General features: G+C 45.0%; 1 protein-coding gene across 2 annotated transcripts in view; it reads left to right on the forward strand.

Annotated features, from left to right (window-relative positions):
- The window catches only part of pdxkb (pyridoxal (pyridoxine, vitamin B6) kinase b), a 35,031-nt gene that overhangs the window by 6,010 nt on the left and 13,446 nt on the right, over positions 1 to 15,575 (forward strand). For both annotated transcript variants that reach the window (XR_004209956.1, XM_020482385.2), the window contains exons 2-4: positions 2,485 to 2,539; positions 9,582 to 9,686; positions 13,717 to 13,800. Coding sequence is in view for 1 of the 2 variants with exons in the window: in XM_020482385.2 (XP_020337974.2) it covers positions 2,485 to 2,539; positions 9,582 to 9,686; positions 13,717 to 13,800 (244 nt within the window). In the remaining variant the exon portion in view is untranslated. The remainder of the gene's footprint in view (positions 1 to 2,484; positions 2,540 to 9,581; positions 9,687 to 13,716; positions 13,801 to 15,575) is intronic.

The raw sequence follows: 15,575 nt of genomic DNA on the forward strand, positions 1-15,575 counted from the left end.
AAATGACATCGCCAAAGTCGAGGATTGGTAGGATGGTCAGTTTTACAAGGGTATGTTTGGCAGCATGAGTGAAGGATGCTTTGTTGCGAAATAGGAAGCCAATTCTAGATTTAACTTTGGATTGGAGATGTTTGATATGGGTCTGGAAGGAGAGTTTACAGTCTAACCAGACACCTAAGTATTTGTAGTTGTCCACGTATTCTAAATCAGAGCCGTCCAGAGTAGTGATGTTGGACAGGCGGGTAGGTGCAGGTAGCGATTGGTTGAAGAGCATGCATTTAGTTTTACTTGTATTTAAGAGCAATTGGAGGCCACGGAAGGAGAGTTGTATGGCATTGAAGCTTGCCTGGAGGGTTGTTAACACAGTGTCCAAAGAAGGGCCGGAAGTATACAGAATGGTGTCGTCTGCGTAGAGGTGGATCAGAGACTCACCAGCAGCAAGAGCGACCTCATTGATGTATACAGAGAAGAGAGTCGGTCCAAGAATTGAACCCTGTGGCACCCCCATACAGACTGCCAGAGGCCCGGACAGCAGACCCTCCGATTTGACACACTGAACTCTATCAGAGAAGTAGTTGGTGAACCAGGCGAGGCAATCATTTGAGAAACCAAGGCTGTCGAGTCTGCCGATGAGGATGTGGTGATTGACAGAGTCGAAAGCCTTGGCCAGATCAATGAATACGGCTGCACAGTAATGTTTCTTATCGATGGCGGTTAAGATATCGTTTAGGACCTTGAGCGTGGCTGAGGTGCACCCATGACCAGCTCTGAAACCAGATTGCATAGCAGAGAAGATATGGTGAGATTCGAAATGGTCGGTAATCTGTTTGTTGACTTGGCTTTCGAAGACCTTAGAAAGGCATGGTAGGATAGATATAGGTCTGTAGCAGTTTGGGTCAAGAGTGTCCCCCCCCTTTGAAGAGGGGGATGACCGCAGCTGCTTTCCAATCTTTGGGAATCTCAGACGACACGAAAGAGAGGTTGAACAGGCTAGTAATAGGGGTGACAACAATTTCGACAGATAATTTGAGAAAGAAAGGGTCCAGATTGTCTAGCCCGGCTGATTTGTAGGGGTCCAGATTTTGCAGCTCTTTCAGAATATCAGCTGGATGGATTTGGGAGAAGGAGAAATGGGGAAGGCTTGGGCGAGTTGCTGTTGGGGGTGCAGTGCTGTTGACCGGGGTAGGAGTAGCCAGGTGGAAAGCATGGCCAGCCGTAGAAAAATGCTTATTGAAATTCTCAATTATGGTGGATTTATCAGTGGTGACAGTGTTTCCTATCGTCAGTGCAGTGGGCAGCTGGGAGGAGGTGTTCTTATTCTCCATGGACTCTACAGTGTCCCATAACTTTTTTGAGTTAGTGTTGCAGGAAGCAAATTTCTGCTTGAAAAAGCTAGCCTTGGCTTTTCTAACTACCTGTGTATAATAGTTTCTAGCTTCCCTGAACAGCTGCATATCACGGGGGCTGTTCGATGCTAATGCAGAACGCCATTTGATGATGACATTTCTCTGAAACAGGTTAGAGGCTACATGTGGGGCTCAAAATGACGGGACGCCCATGGTTATATCAATCTGTTGCATGTGAAGTCATGTAAGTGAAATCTATTAGTGTGGGTACCCTAAGTCAAAACCATTGCCTTCTATTTATAGAAAGGTCAAGTCATGTTAAAAAAAATCCCCTTGGGTAGCCTGCTCAATACAGTGCAGGAGTCAGTGTTTTCACCAGGTACATTCTGTCATTTTAGTTGAAGACTACCAGGAACCCTATTGTGCAGGTATCTGAAACTGCTAGTCGAAATATAAGTAAAATGGCTGGTAATTTGAAACGTGTAGGGCTGTTTTTGCTTTGTGGACTATTCCCACCATATCAGGTGGACTTAGCTATGTTTAATTTCAAGTTAAATGGGCCCCAATAGCCCAGGAGACCCTTACTGTTAGTCACTGAGTCACACACACTACATTTCAGAATTGCATGCATTAAACATGATGAAAAATGTGTTTTTAGATGTGACATAATACAAATGTATGGGGGGGGGGTGGCCCTTTTGGGGGCTGGTTCAATGGCATTTTTAAACGGACCACCACATCTCTGAATCTGGCCTTTTGTATAGCCTAAATCAGGGATATTAAACTCTTACCATACGAGCTACGGCGCCTGCTGGTTTTCTGTTCTAAATCAGTCCCTGATTAGAGGGGAACAAAGGAAAAAAAGCAGTAGAACTGCCTTCGAGGTCCAGAGTTGAGTTTGAGGGGCCTAGGTGATTAACCTTACCCACCAGTGGATGGTGTTGAGTGGAGGATGGCTCATAATAATGGCTGGAATGGAGAAAATGGAATGGCATCCGATACCATTCCACCTATTCCGCTCCAGCCATTACCAAGAGCCGGTCCTCCCTAATTAAGGTGCCACCAACCTCCTGTGCTACCCACATTGTTCGTCTTTTGCCCAATACTTTGATTAATGCTCTGTCTGTCTCTTCCACAGGTGCTGGGGTTTGAGGTGGATTCAATCAACTCGGTACAGTTCTCCAATCATACAGGTACATATAATGTAGAGCAGGGTTGTCGTCATTTCTATTGACATTTTAGTCAATTCAGGCACTGAAATTTCAATTCTCTTAATTTAAGAAAATGTGGAATTGGAATTTGGTGAACTTTATGAATTGCCTGGAATTTATAAAAGTAAAAGTATAAAAGTACCATGTGTTGCTGTCTTGTATATTTTTAACCCTTCCTGAAAGGAAATTATTTCACATTTTTGAGAGAATAACAGCATCTTTGGTACCGTTACTATCATTGCTGAAAGATCTTGACATATTTTGGGTAGGCTAATAATTTTCATATACCCTTAAAAACTCAGGCCTGCAATCCCGTTAACGGGATGATATGACAACAGCCAGTGAAAGTGCAGGGCGCCAAATTCAAAACAACAGAAATCTCATAATTCAAATTCCTCAAACATATATGTATCTTATACCCTTTTAAAGGTAATCTTGTTGTTCATCCCACCACAGTGTCCGATTTCAAGGAGGCTTTACAGTGAAAGCACCACAAACGATTATGTTAGGTAACCACAAACTCACAGAAAAATCCAGCCATTTTTCCAGCCAAAGAGAGGAGTCACAAAAAGCACAAATATAGAAAAAATGTATCACTAACCTTTGATGATCTTCATCAGATGACGCTCATAGGACTTCATGTTACACAATACATGTATGTTTTGTTTGATAAAGTTCATATTTATATAAAAAAAATCTGAGTTTACATTGGCACGTTACGTTCACTATTTCCAAAAACATCCAGTGATTTTTGCATAGCCACATCAATTCAACAGAAATACTAATCATAAATGTAGATGAAAATACAAGTTATACACATGGAATTATAGATATACCTCTCCTTAATGCAACCGCTGTGTCAGATTTCAAAAACACTTTACGGAGAAAGCAAACCATGCAATAATCTGAGACGGCACTCAGAAAATACAATTATCCGCCATGTTGGAGTCAACAGAAATCAGAAATCACATTATAAATATTCCCTTACCTTTGATGATCTTCATCAGAATGCACTCCCAGGAATCATAGTTCCACAATAAATGCTTGATTTGTTCGATAATGTCCATTATTTATATCCAAGTAGCTACTTTTGTTAGGGCTTAGGTATACAAATCCAAACGCTCGTGTAGGTCCATCCGAATGTCAGACAAAAACTTAAAAAAGTTATATTACAGTTCGAAGAAACTTGTCAAACTAAGTATAGAATCAATCCTTAGGGTGTTGTTATCATAAATCTTCAATAAAGTTCCAACTGGAGAATTCCTTTGTGTGTAGAGAAGCCCTGGAACGCAGGTCGCTATCATGTGAATTGCGCGTGACCAGCCCTTGGCTCTCTGCCAGACACCTGGCTCATTCAGCTCCCATTCTGCCCCACACCACAGTAGAAGCCTCATTCAAGTTTCTAAAGATGGTTGACATCTAGTGGAAGCCCTGGAAGTTACCTGCCTCCCCCTAACCTACCATTATATTTCCACTATGACCGCAATCAACCTTTATCACATGAAACAAAATCTCTTCCATCTTGAAAGTGGAGCTGTTGATCAGGCTCACATCAGGAAAAGTGTGATGAAAAGATATGGGTTTTGTGTTTTGTGTCACATTCCTCATTGTGTCAAGTTATCAGACAAGTTCTTGGGTGGAACAAAGTGTCACTGGTTGGAATGGTTAAAGTGACGCCACATGTACAATTTGTCCTCTCTTAAGTGGAGAAGATTAATTGTCTGTCAGGGCCAGTTCAGGACACAGTCTCAGGATTGTATTTTTCCCTACATGGGATCTGACTGGGGGATAACCTACACGCTGACAGTGCAGGTGGTCTGAGAGAAACGGAAACGATGGCATAACAAGAGGCCACTATACTACAGTATAGGCTACTGCACTTGTTGACTCTCTCTCTTACACACACACACACCTGCCCTGCTTAATAGGCCTTTGAGTTACTTAATAGTAACACGTTTGTGGCCATCTTCAGTGCCACTGGTGTGTCTTGGGTTATTCATTGAGAAGTGTTCCCAACAGGGTTCAAACCTCGGTCTTCTGTGCCTTACTAAACTGTGTTAGCCCACTAAGCCTACATAAATAATCAGGTCTCAGACAAGGTTACTCATGACGCAAGCTTACATCAACCACCTTTACACTTTCCTCCCCTTTGACCTCCTCCTGCGCCTCACATAAACCCATCCAGGTTACAGCACCTATGTGATCAACTGTGGTTTGAACCTGGGTCTCTTGTATGCCACAAGACTGTGTTAGCCCGCTCTAGTCATTCATTGATTACAGCTCAGGGTTCAACACCATAGTGCCCTCAAAGCTCATCACTAAGCTAAAGACCCTGGGACTAAACACCTCCCTCTGCAACTGGATCCTGGACTTCCTGACGGGCCTCCCCCAGGTGGTAAGGGTAGGTAACAACACATCCGCCACGCTGATCCTCAACACGGGGTCCCCTCAAGGGTGCCGTGCTCAGTCCCATCCTGTACTCCCTGTTCACTCATGACTGCACGGCCAGGCACGACTTCAACACCGTCATTTAAGTTTGCCGATGACACAACAGTGGTAGGCTTGATCACCGACAACGATGAGACAGCCTATAGGGAGGAGGTCAGAGACCTGGCTGTGTGGTGCCAGGAAAACAACCTCTCCCTCAATGTGATCAAGACAAAGGAGATGATTGTGGACTACAGCAAAAGGAGGACCGAGCACACACCCATTCTCATCGACGGGGCTGTAGTGGAACAGGTTGAGAGTTTCAAGTTCCTTGGTGTCCACATCACCAACAAACTATCATGGTCCAAACATGTGTCCCGCACATTGATTCTGTACTGGTACCCCCTGTATATAGCCTCACTTGTTATTTTACTGCTGCTACTGAATTATTTGATACTTTTATTTTACATTTTTATTTTATTTTATTTTTTAAAACATTGTTGGTTAAGGGCTTGTAAAGGAAGCATTTCACTGTAAGGTCTACTACACCTGTTGTATTCGGGCGCGTGTGACAAATATTTGATTTAGTCTCAGGGATGGTTACTCAACATGCGAGCAAGGTTCTCTGAACCACCCTTGTTACAGGAGCCCCATTTGGAAGGGACACCCTGACACTGAGTCCCATAGCTATGGGGCAGAGATTAGCAGTCAGTCTCACAGTAATCTCTCTCAGATATCCAAGGATTCTATGTCCCAAACCATGGACCACTATTCCCTATATACAGTTGTGTGCTACTTTTGACCAGGGCTTATAGAGCTCTGGTCAAAAGTAGTGTACTATGTAGGGAATAGGGCGTCATTTTGGATGCAGCCTCCAGGCAACGCCAATCACAGCCCAACCACTCCGCTGCCTGTTCACGCCTCACTGCTGCACGAGTCACCTGCCGGCGGCCCCATGAGCCCGTCACATCCACCACAGAGGAAATCTTCAGAGTGACTGCAGCTCTATTGTGATGTCAATAGTGACAGCAGAATGCACTGGATGCCACTGGGGCAATAATGTAACATTTGTGCCAAATGTTTTGGGGTTGTGGACACTGTTATAGCCTAATACAGTAGTTGTACAGGGTCACCTAAGGGAGGATGGGAGGGGGCTGTTGGTCTTCGAGCTGAAGGTGAATGACATGGTAGACACCAGTGTGTTTGTGTGTGCGCACGTCCGCGTGTGTCTGTGAAAGAAACGTGAATGAGTGCTAATTGAGATCGCACCACTGTCAGGCTCCTCTCGGTTTCCGTCTCTCACTTCATCCGTCTCTCCGTCTGGGAAAACCACGGATGCCTGCCTGAGCCCGATGAGCAGCGTGGGCAAGACGACGGAGAGGAAGTGAGTGATTGTGAGGGAGATTAAAAGAGAGCAGAGGGATAAGTACACTGTGTGTCTCTGACGTAGTTTTGAGGAATGACCCTATCGACTGCGCCGCGTCTGTCAACGTATGAATTAGCCAGCCTCGTGTGCCCGCTGGTGTTCTTGCTAAGTGTTCATTCATGGGCAGATGTCCTGGAGAGCGGCACCGTGTCAAAGAGCCAACTTGGCTGTGCTGACCTCATCGACTTGAATGTGTCAGGCCGCTCTTTTGAAATAGGTTTTTAACCTCAAAGATGCCTTGCCTGGTTAAATAACGGTAAACATTTATCTAGAAGGTTCTGTACTGTTCAACGAGGGGAGGCACTGTCCTTGTCGTCACCCTTATTAGAGCTCTCCTCTCTGGGCTTGGGGCCCAAGCTAATCCCTGGCCCCTCAGTCCTCACCATGCTATATGCTAGTCCCGTAGCCCTCTCTGTCCACTTGTCACACAACTCCCTGTGTCCTCTCAGCCTCCCCACGCTCCAACAGCTTCTGGGTAATTGGGTAAACGTCCCCCATTTTGCTTTGATACAGCGTTCACACCTAACCCGAATGCATACAGTCCAGCAGTACAAATCGACTGTGTTTAAATCCGCTTTAAGTCCGGAAGTTTACGTGATTCCTCTGAGTCAGGGGAAGACTTAGACAACCAGGTGATGGGGTTTCCTTACTAATCAGTGACCTTAATTCATCAATCAAGTACAAGAGAATAGCGAAAACCCGCAGACACTCGGGCCCTCTGTGGAATGGGTTTGACACGTGCTCTGAGTTATTTAAGCTTCCGTTTGTTATTAAGTTCAGGTTTAAGTTATTTTGAATGCACCAACAATAATAATATATAATAATAGTTGGTGCCTCATGGGCAATTCAGACGGCTAATTAAGGATTTTTTTTTTTTACTGAAGAATGCGTTTGTTTTCAATGATTGCTTTTGCTTTTTGTGTATTGGTTTATATCGATGTGCATAGATGTGTGTTTGATACCAGGCTCATCTGTAGAAGATACCTTGGTCACAGCATGACTCTCTGTCAAAATAAAGATACAAATAACGAAACAATAAAATACAGATTTATATGATGCCCAAAACGTGCATAGCAATTATAAGACACCATGCACATCGCTCATGAATGATCCATCTTTGAATGCCTTAACATTTGTTGCCAACTAAATCAGACTCATTCCTCCGGTTGTTTTGTTGTTCGCTGCCATTCTTTATGTCCCTGCACTGGGTTAATGAAAACTTTTCTTTTTGAAAAGGCTTGGCTCAGACTTATCCTTTGTAAGTAGTTCCAGTTTGGCTAAGGATGAGAGAATGCCACATCTTGACTACTTCTTAAGGGTTTTTACTGTTGTTTTTTTCGAGACAGGAACATGCAATATCCATTGGACCATTACTGTATCTACTAACTCAGTGGTAGTTTTCTCATGAGCACACAATCACACACAGTTCATTGAGTTTCTGAAGATGTGTGGATTAGAGGTCGACCGACTATGATTTTTCAACGCCGATACCGATACCGATTATTGGAGGACCAAAAAAGCCAATTCCGATTTAAATCGGACAATTAAAAAAAAAAGTTTTTTATTTGTAATAATGACAATTACAACAATACTGAAAGAGCACTTATTTTAACTTAATATAATACATCAATAAAATAAATTCAGCCTCAAATAAATAATGAAACGTGTTCAATTTGGTTTAAATAATGCAAAAACAAAGTGTTGGAGAAGAAAGTAAAAGTGCAATATGTGCTATGTAAGAAAGCTAACGTTTAAGTTCCTTGCTCAGAACATGAGAACATATGAAAGCTGGAGTCTTCAATATTCCCAGGTAAGAAGTTTTAGGTTGTAGTTATTATAGGAATTATAGGACTATTTCCCTCTATACCATTTGTTTTTAATTTACCTTTGACTATTGGATGTTCTTATAGGCACTTTAGTATTGCCAGTGTAACAGTATAGCTTCCGTCCCTCTCCTCGCTCCTACCTGCTCCTGTCGTACGGGTCACTCCGCTCATCACACATCAAACGTTACTGCAATGAGGAAGATTTAGACTTTAATTATGTCAGTGACTTAGGCTAGCTACTGCAGTTTCATCTCTGGTTGTGTACCAAATGGCACCCTATTCCGTATAGTGGCAATAGGGCTCTGGTCAAAAGTAGTGCACTATATTGGGAATGAGTACCATTTGGGATGTAACATTTGTCTTTTCCCATGCCCAATAGTATTTTTTCAAGGTTTTAAAGAACAATGTTTTTGCTGTGTGTAAGTGTCTCTCTGTGTTAGCTTTATGGGGGCAAAGAGAAGCAGGGCCTGATGGGTAGATTCAGCTCAAAACACAGTGGCGGTTATCTTCCCAGTGGGGAAGGATACGCAGCATCTAGCTCTTCTTCACTCCGCACGTGCTGAAGAAAACGTGTGTATGTGTGTTTGTGTATATGTGTGTGTCTTGGATTGTGACGAGCTGAAAATGCTCTCCCCAGCAGCGATCATGCAATTGCGACAGCAGAAAATTATGACGACAGAGCCAGCCTTTATCACAAAGATTTCTCTCCTTCCTTGGCTCCCTCCCCCTCTATCACACACACACACACACACACACACACACACACACACACACACACAGACACACACACACAAGAGCAGCGGCAACTCTTTATTGCTCTCAGTCCCTCAGGCTTTCTTCTGGCCTGTTACTAGGCAACCAGCACCACACCATGTGATCTGCTGGGTGACTCCCCTGAAGTGTGACATCACAATTCCTGCGGCAGCGACAATGGTCTCTGACAAAATGCTGGTTGCCCCCACAGCCCCACACATTGTTTTTGGCATTTGAGGGAGCTGACGCAACAAACATGCCCCCTGCCCCATCCCCCTTCCCGAGAAGCTGTCTCACTGTGGGTGGGGGCTTCTCTAGACCCCCTCTGTGTAGAAAAGACATCAGCACTGCTAACTGTTGTTTTCATCATTTAAACCATAGATACTAGCCTATGTTGTGAACTGTCAGTTATTCTGATTGCGTCCCGATTCTCCACACTTTCCTCAAAGTTGCACTGGTTCAATCCCCGTCATAGATTTAAAAGCATTGGTGGAGGGAGTTTTCACCATTGTTAAATCCATTACAGGGGAAGTGTTGTCACTCTGTTGTGGAGTTGTCTCCCTGACCTCTAACCCCTGACCTCTGTCCCAAGGCTACTCTCACTGGAAAGGCCAGGTGCTGACCGCGGACGAGCTGCACGTCCTCTACGAGGGGATCAAGCTCAACAACGTCCACCACTACGACTATGTTCTCACAGGTGAGACTCACACACAGAAAGAAGTGAAGGCTAGCGCTAGCAGTGCTAGCAGACTGGGGATGGTTGTTAGTTTATATCAAGTATTTATTTATGTTGTATAGACTGTCTTGGGACACATTCGCTGCTAAAAGCTGAATTGCAGTATACAGACAAAAAAGAAACAAGAAAAAAAAGGAGATAACAGTTAGCTAGCTGAAGAAATGTTTCATAGAGAGCGGCTAGCTAAGTCAATAGCTTCAGAGAGTGCCTGCTTCTGGTCAAGGCCTAAATTCTCTTCAGACAGATGTTGTTCTCGTCAGTCCTCGGCTCCCTCTGCAGCTTTCCAGGGAGAACACAGGAAGCAGTTGATGGACATGAGCCTCATGAGGTCACCCAGACAGAGATGGTGTCAGGCTGCAGGGTTTACAGAACCTAATGTCAGTCAGGCTGTCAGATGTTCGCCCCCCAGCCACTGTTCTGTGGTAGCCGTCGTGCTCTGCTAGCCCTGGCCCAGAGAGAGAGAGAGACGGAACAGAAACGCTCGCACTCCCTGATGGATTACGTCTCCTCTCCTATCACCTTGAGAGGGAGAGGAGAAAAGAAGAGAGAGGGAGAGAGAGAGAGAGAGAGAGAGAGAGAGCAGACAATAAGGGAGAAGAGAAGAGGAGAGAGTGAAGGTCATGGTTTTATTCTCTCCGAGTCCTTGTGAATCTATCGAGGTGTGAAATGTTGCCAAACAGGAACGTGTTGGAACAGCTACATTTCTAGTAAGCAGACTATTGGTTGGTCAGCTCTTTTATTAAGACAGACTGCTAGACATTTGGAAGTAATCGTTACGGACACACTAGAGTAGATATCATGGATACAGTAGTTGAGACTTAAGTGCGGCTAAAAATCACATCAGTTAGGTTACATACTGTATAACACCAACAATGAAAAGGTTCACCTTTAGTAGACCTTTAGTAGGTTTGTCAGTTGAAACTTTGTCTGTAAGAAACATAGCTTACAAATGGGACTTACTCTGCGGTTAGATACATGGCACGAAGTACTCTGTGTTTATCATCCAATAGGTGGATAACCTGAATAAGTGGAGTTTGAGTTAGAATCTAGCCGTGCCAAATTGCTCCCTTTTCCCAACTCTTCCCATGGCCCTAAATCTTCGTCATTTACAGATCGGTCAAAAGTTAGAAATATGGTGGAAGCTCAACTAATACACTGCTCGTATTGTGCATGGGGATGTGTGAAACTCACTCCTTAGCCTGAAGTGTCCCCACTTGCGCTGCCTAATAGCTAGCTTCAGGAGGGAGGTATGTTTGCAAGGCAGAGGTCCTGGGTTCGGACCTTCGGTATGAGCCAAAATTAGGAGGAAGCGGTAGTCGCTAAGCAAGCAGTGTGTCGTTATTTATACTCATACCTATCCAGACCCTTCAGATTGGCGAAAACTCGGGTTAGGAGCTAGAAAGGGAATAGGTGTTGAGACAGTTAGCCCCTGTGTGTTTAAATCAGCCATGAGGACATGGGCTTTCCCTCACTGAGAGCCTTGTGGCCGAGCACAAAAGTGAGGCACACACGCAAACAAGCCTTACATCAGCATTCCCATTGAATCATCTTCCTCTCTTCTGGCCCTTATCTCCCACGTACTGTATGTTCAGCCAGCACTGCAGCGTCAGCAGGTCCTGCTCACGCACACACACACACACACACACACACACACACACACACACACACACACACACACACACACACACACACACACACACACACACACACACACACACACACACACACACACACACACACACACACACACACACACACACACAAGCGTGATCCACTGCTTTTAACCAGGGCAAGGAGACTGGAAACATGACCGAATACAAACAGTGTAGCTATTCCCTCCGCAAGGCAATCAAACAAGCTAAGCGTCAGTATAGAGACAAAGTAGAGTTGCAATTCGACAGCTCAGACACAAGAGGTATGTGGCAGGGTCTACAGTCAATCACGGATTACAAACAAAAAAAAACTGCCCCGTCGCGGACCAGGATGTCTTGTTCCCAGACAGACTAAACAACTTTTTTGCTTGCTTTGCGGAAAATACAGTGCCACTGACACGGCCCGCTACCAAAACCTGAGGACTCTCCTTCACTGGAGCCGACGTGAGTAAAACATTTAAACGTGTTAACCCTCGCAAGGCTGCAGGCCCAGACAGCATCCCCAGCCGCGTTCTCAGAGCATGCGCAGACCAGCTGGCTGGTGTGTTTATGGACATATTCAATCAATCCTTATCCCAGTCTGCTGTCCCCACATGCTTCAAGAGGGCCACGATTGTTCCTGTTCCCAAGAAAGCTAAGGTAACTGAGCCAAACGACTACCGCTCCGTAGCACTCACTTCTATCATCATGGAGTGCTTTGAGAGACTAGTCAAGGACCATATTACCTCCAGCCTACCTGACACCCTAGACCCACTCCAATTTGCTTACCGCCCCAATAGGGCCACAGACGACGCAATCGCAACCACACTGCACTAACCCATCTGGACAAGAGGAATACCGATGTGAGAATGCTGTTCATCGACTACAGCTCAGCATTTAACACTACAGTACCCTCCAAACTCGTCATCAAGCTCGAGACCCTGGGTCTCGACCCCGCCCTGTGCAACTGGGTACTGGACTTCCTGACGGGCCACCCCCAGGTGGTGAGGGTAGGGAACAACATCTCCACCCCGCTGATCCTCAACACTGGGGCCCCACAAGGGTGCGTTCTGACCCCTCTCCTGTACTCCCTGTTCACCCACGACTGCGTGGCCATGCACGCCTCCAACTCAATCATCAAGTTTGCGGACGACACTACAGTGGTAGGCTTGATTACCAACAACGACGAGACGGCCTACAGGGAGGAGATGAGGGCCCTCAGAGTGTGGTGTCAGGAAAATAACCTCACACTCAACGTCAACAAAACAAAGGAGATGATCTTGGACTTCAGGAAACAGCAGAGGGAGCACCCCCCTATCCACATCGACGGACAGTAGTGGAGAGGGTATAAGTTTTAAGTTCCTCGGCGTACACATCACGGACAAACTGAATTGGTCCACCCACACAGACAGCGTCGTGAAGAAGGCGCAGCAGCACCTCTTCAACCTCAGGATGCTGAAGAAATTTGGCTTGTCACCAAAAGCACTCACAACCTTTTACAGATACACAATCGAGAGCATCCTGTCGGGCTGTATCACTGCCTGGTACGGCAACTGCTCCGCCCACAACTGTAAAACTCTCCAGAGGGTAGTGTTGTCTGCACAACGCATCACCGGGGGCAAACTACCTGCCCTCCAGGACACCTACACCACCCGATGTCACAGGAAGGCCATAAAGATCATCAAGGACAACAACCACCCAAGCCACTGCCTGTTCACCCCGCTATCATCCAGAAGGCGAGGTCAGTACAGGTGCATCAAAGCAGGGACCGAGAGACTGAAAAACAGCTTCTATCCCAATGCCAACAGACTGTTAAACAGCCACTACTAACATTGAGTGGCTGCTGCCAACATACCGACTCAACTCCAGCCACTTTAATAATGGAAATTGATGTAAAAAATGTATCACTAGCCACTTTAAACAATGCCACTTAATATAATGTTTACATACCCTACATTACTCATCTCATATGTATATACTGTACTCTATACCATCTACTGCATCTTGCCTATGCTGTTCTGTACAATCACTCATTCATATATCTTTATGTACATATTATTTATCCCTTTACACTTACAAGGTAGTAGTTGTGGAATTGTTAGGTTAGATTACGCGTTGGTTATTACTGCATTGTCGGAACTAGAAGCACAAGCATTTCGCTACACTCGCATTAACATCTGCTAACCATGTGTATGTGACAAATACAATTTGATTTGATTTGACACACACTGTCACACCATGATCCCCGATCCTCTCATTAGAGCCCTGGGTGAGGGGTTGGTTTTGTCTGCAGTGAACTGTAAAACTTTATTGAAACATTGAGGAGTTTGCTTTGACCCAGAATCCTCTTCGCCCCTCAGGGTACACTCGAGACACTTCCTTTCTGGAGATGGTTGTGGACATCGTACAAGAGCTGAAGAGGGCCAATCCTAACCTTGTGTATGGTGTGTATCCCTCGCTATGTCAACCCTATGTGTGTGTGTGTCTCACACATCTGTTCAAATCAACAGGGTGGGGTTCGACCACTGCTGATCACAAGTTCAAGATGCCAGTATGGGTTATTTTTAGGGGCAAGAGTTTTTCCTGACCAGGGAGAACTGGTCTGGAAAACTCCTGGCCCTAGCATTGTATCATCGTCTTCGGGTTTGAGTTGGTAGAAACGTAAGGACACGTAGCAAAGAAAAGAAAAGCCTCACACTCATGGCTCCGAAGCAATACATTTAATATAACCTGTTATTCGACAGCTAAGCTGCCTTCATCCGGGTTTCAGGTTAATGACAAGCTTGATGTGGAATAAAGCTTACCATATGCTTCCCAGTCTAAACAGTATTTTGCATATATTATGACAATATTTTTTTTTTTTGGTCTTCAGCAGGTTCTTTTTGGGCTGTTTGTGCGCACAACATTCTTTCCTGAGGCAAGCCGAAGTTCAGTAGCTGAAGTCTAGCCCCCTTTGTCTGTGATTGGTCAACAGTACTACTCCTAGTAGGAGACGACTAGTTTTCATGCAAATCTGTTCACATGAGAAATACTGCACCAAACATCTTAGTCAGATATAACATTGTGTGACTAAGACTTCCTCTGCAAAAACTGCCAAATGAGTGACTTACCTTGATTCACGGTGCATTTGGAATGTATTCAGACCCTTTGACTTTTTCCACATTTTGTTACGTTACAGCCTTATTCTCAGATGGAGGAAATCATTTTTCCCCTCATCAATCTACACACAATAATCCATAATCGCAAAGCAAAAACCATTTTTGGGGGGGAAATGTTTGCAAATGTATAAAAAAATCTAAATTGAATGATGACATTTACATAAGTATTCAGGCCCTTTACTCAGTACTTTGTTGAAGCACCTTTTGCAGCGATTACAGCCTCGAGTTTTCTTGAGTATGATGCTATAAGCCTGGCACTTGGAGAGTGTCTCCCATTCTTCTCTGCAGATCCTCATCAAGGATCTCTCTGTACATTGCGCCATTCCTTTGATCCTGACTAGTCTCCCATTCCCTGCCGCTGAAAAACATCCCCACAGCATGATGCTGCCACCACCATGCTTCACCGTAGGGATGGTACCAGGTTTCCTCCTAACATAACGCTTGACCTTCAGGCCAAAAAGAGTTTAATCTTGGTTGCATCAGACCAGAGAATCTTGTTTCTCATGGTCTGAGAGTCATTACGTGCCTATTGGTAAACTCCAAGCGGGCTGTCATGTGCCTTTTACTGAGGAGTGGCTTCAGTCTGGCCACTACCATGAAGGCCTGATTGGTGGAGTGCTGCAGAGATGGTTGTCCTTCTGGAAGGTTCTCCTATCTCCAAAGAGGAACCATTGGGTTATTGCTCACCTCCCTGACCAAGTCCCTTCTCCCCCGATTGCTCAGTTTGGCCGGGCGGCCAGCTCTAGGAAGAGTCTTGGTGGTTCCAAACTTCTTCCATTTAAGAATGATGGAGACCACTGTGATCTTGTGGAACTTCAATGCTGCATACATTTTTTGGTACCCTTCCCCAGATTTGTGCCTCGACACAATTCTGTCTCGAAGCTCTCCAGACAATTCCTTCGACCTCATGGCTTGGTTCTTTCTCTGACATGCACTGTCAACTGTGGGACCTTATATAGACAGGTGTGTGCCTTTCCAAATCATGTCCAATCAATTGAATTTATCACAGTTGAACTCCAATCAAGTTGTAGAAACATCTCAAAGATGAAACAGGATGCACC

Source organism: Oncorhynchus kisutch, linkage group LG5 (genome assembly GCF_002021735.2).
Source record: "Oncorhynchus kisutch isolate 150728-3 linkage group LG5, Okis_V2, whole genome shotgun sequence".
Classification (NCBI taxonomy): Eukaryota; Metazoa; Chordata; class Actinopteri; order Salmoniformes; family Salmonidae; genus Oncorhynchus; species Oncorhynchus kisutch.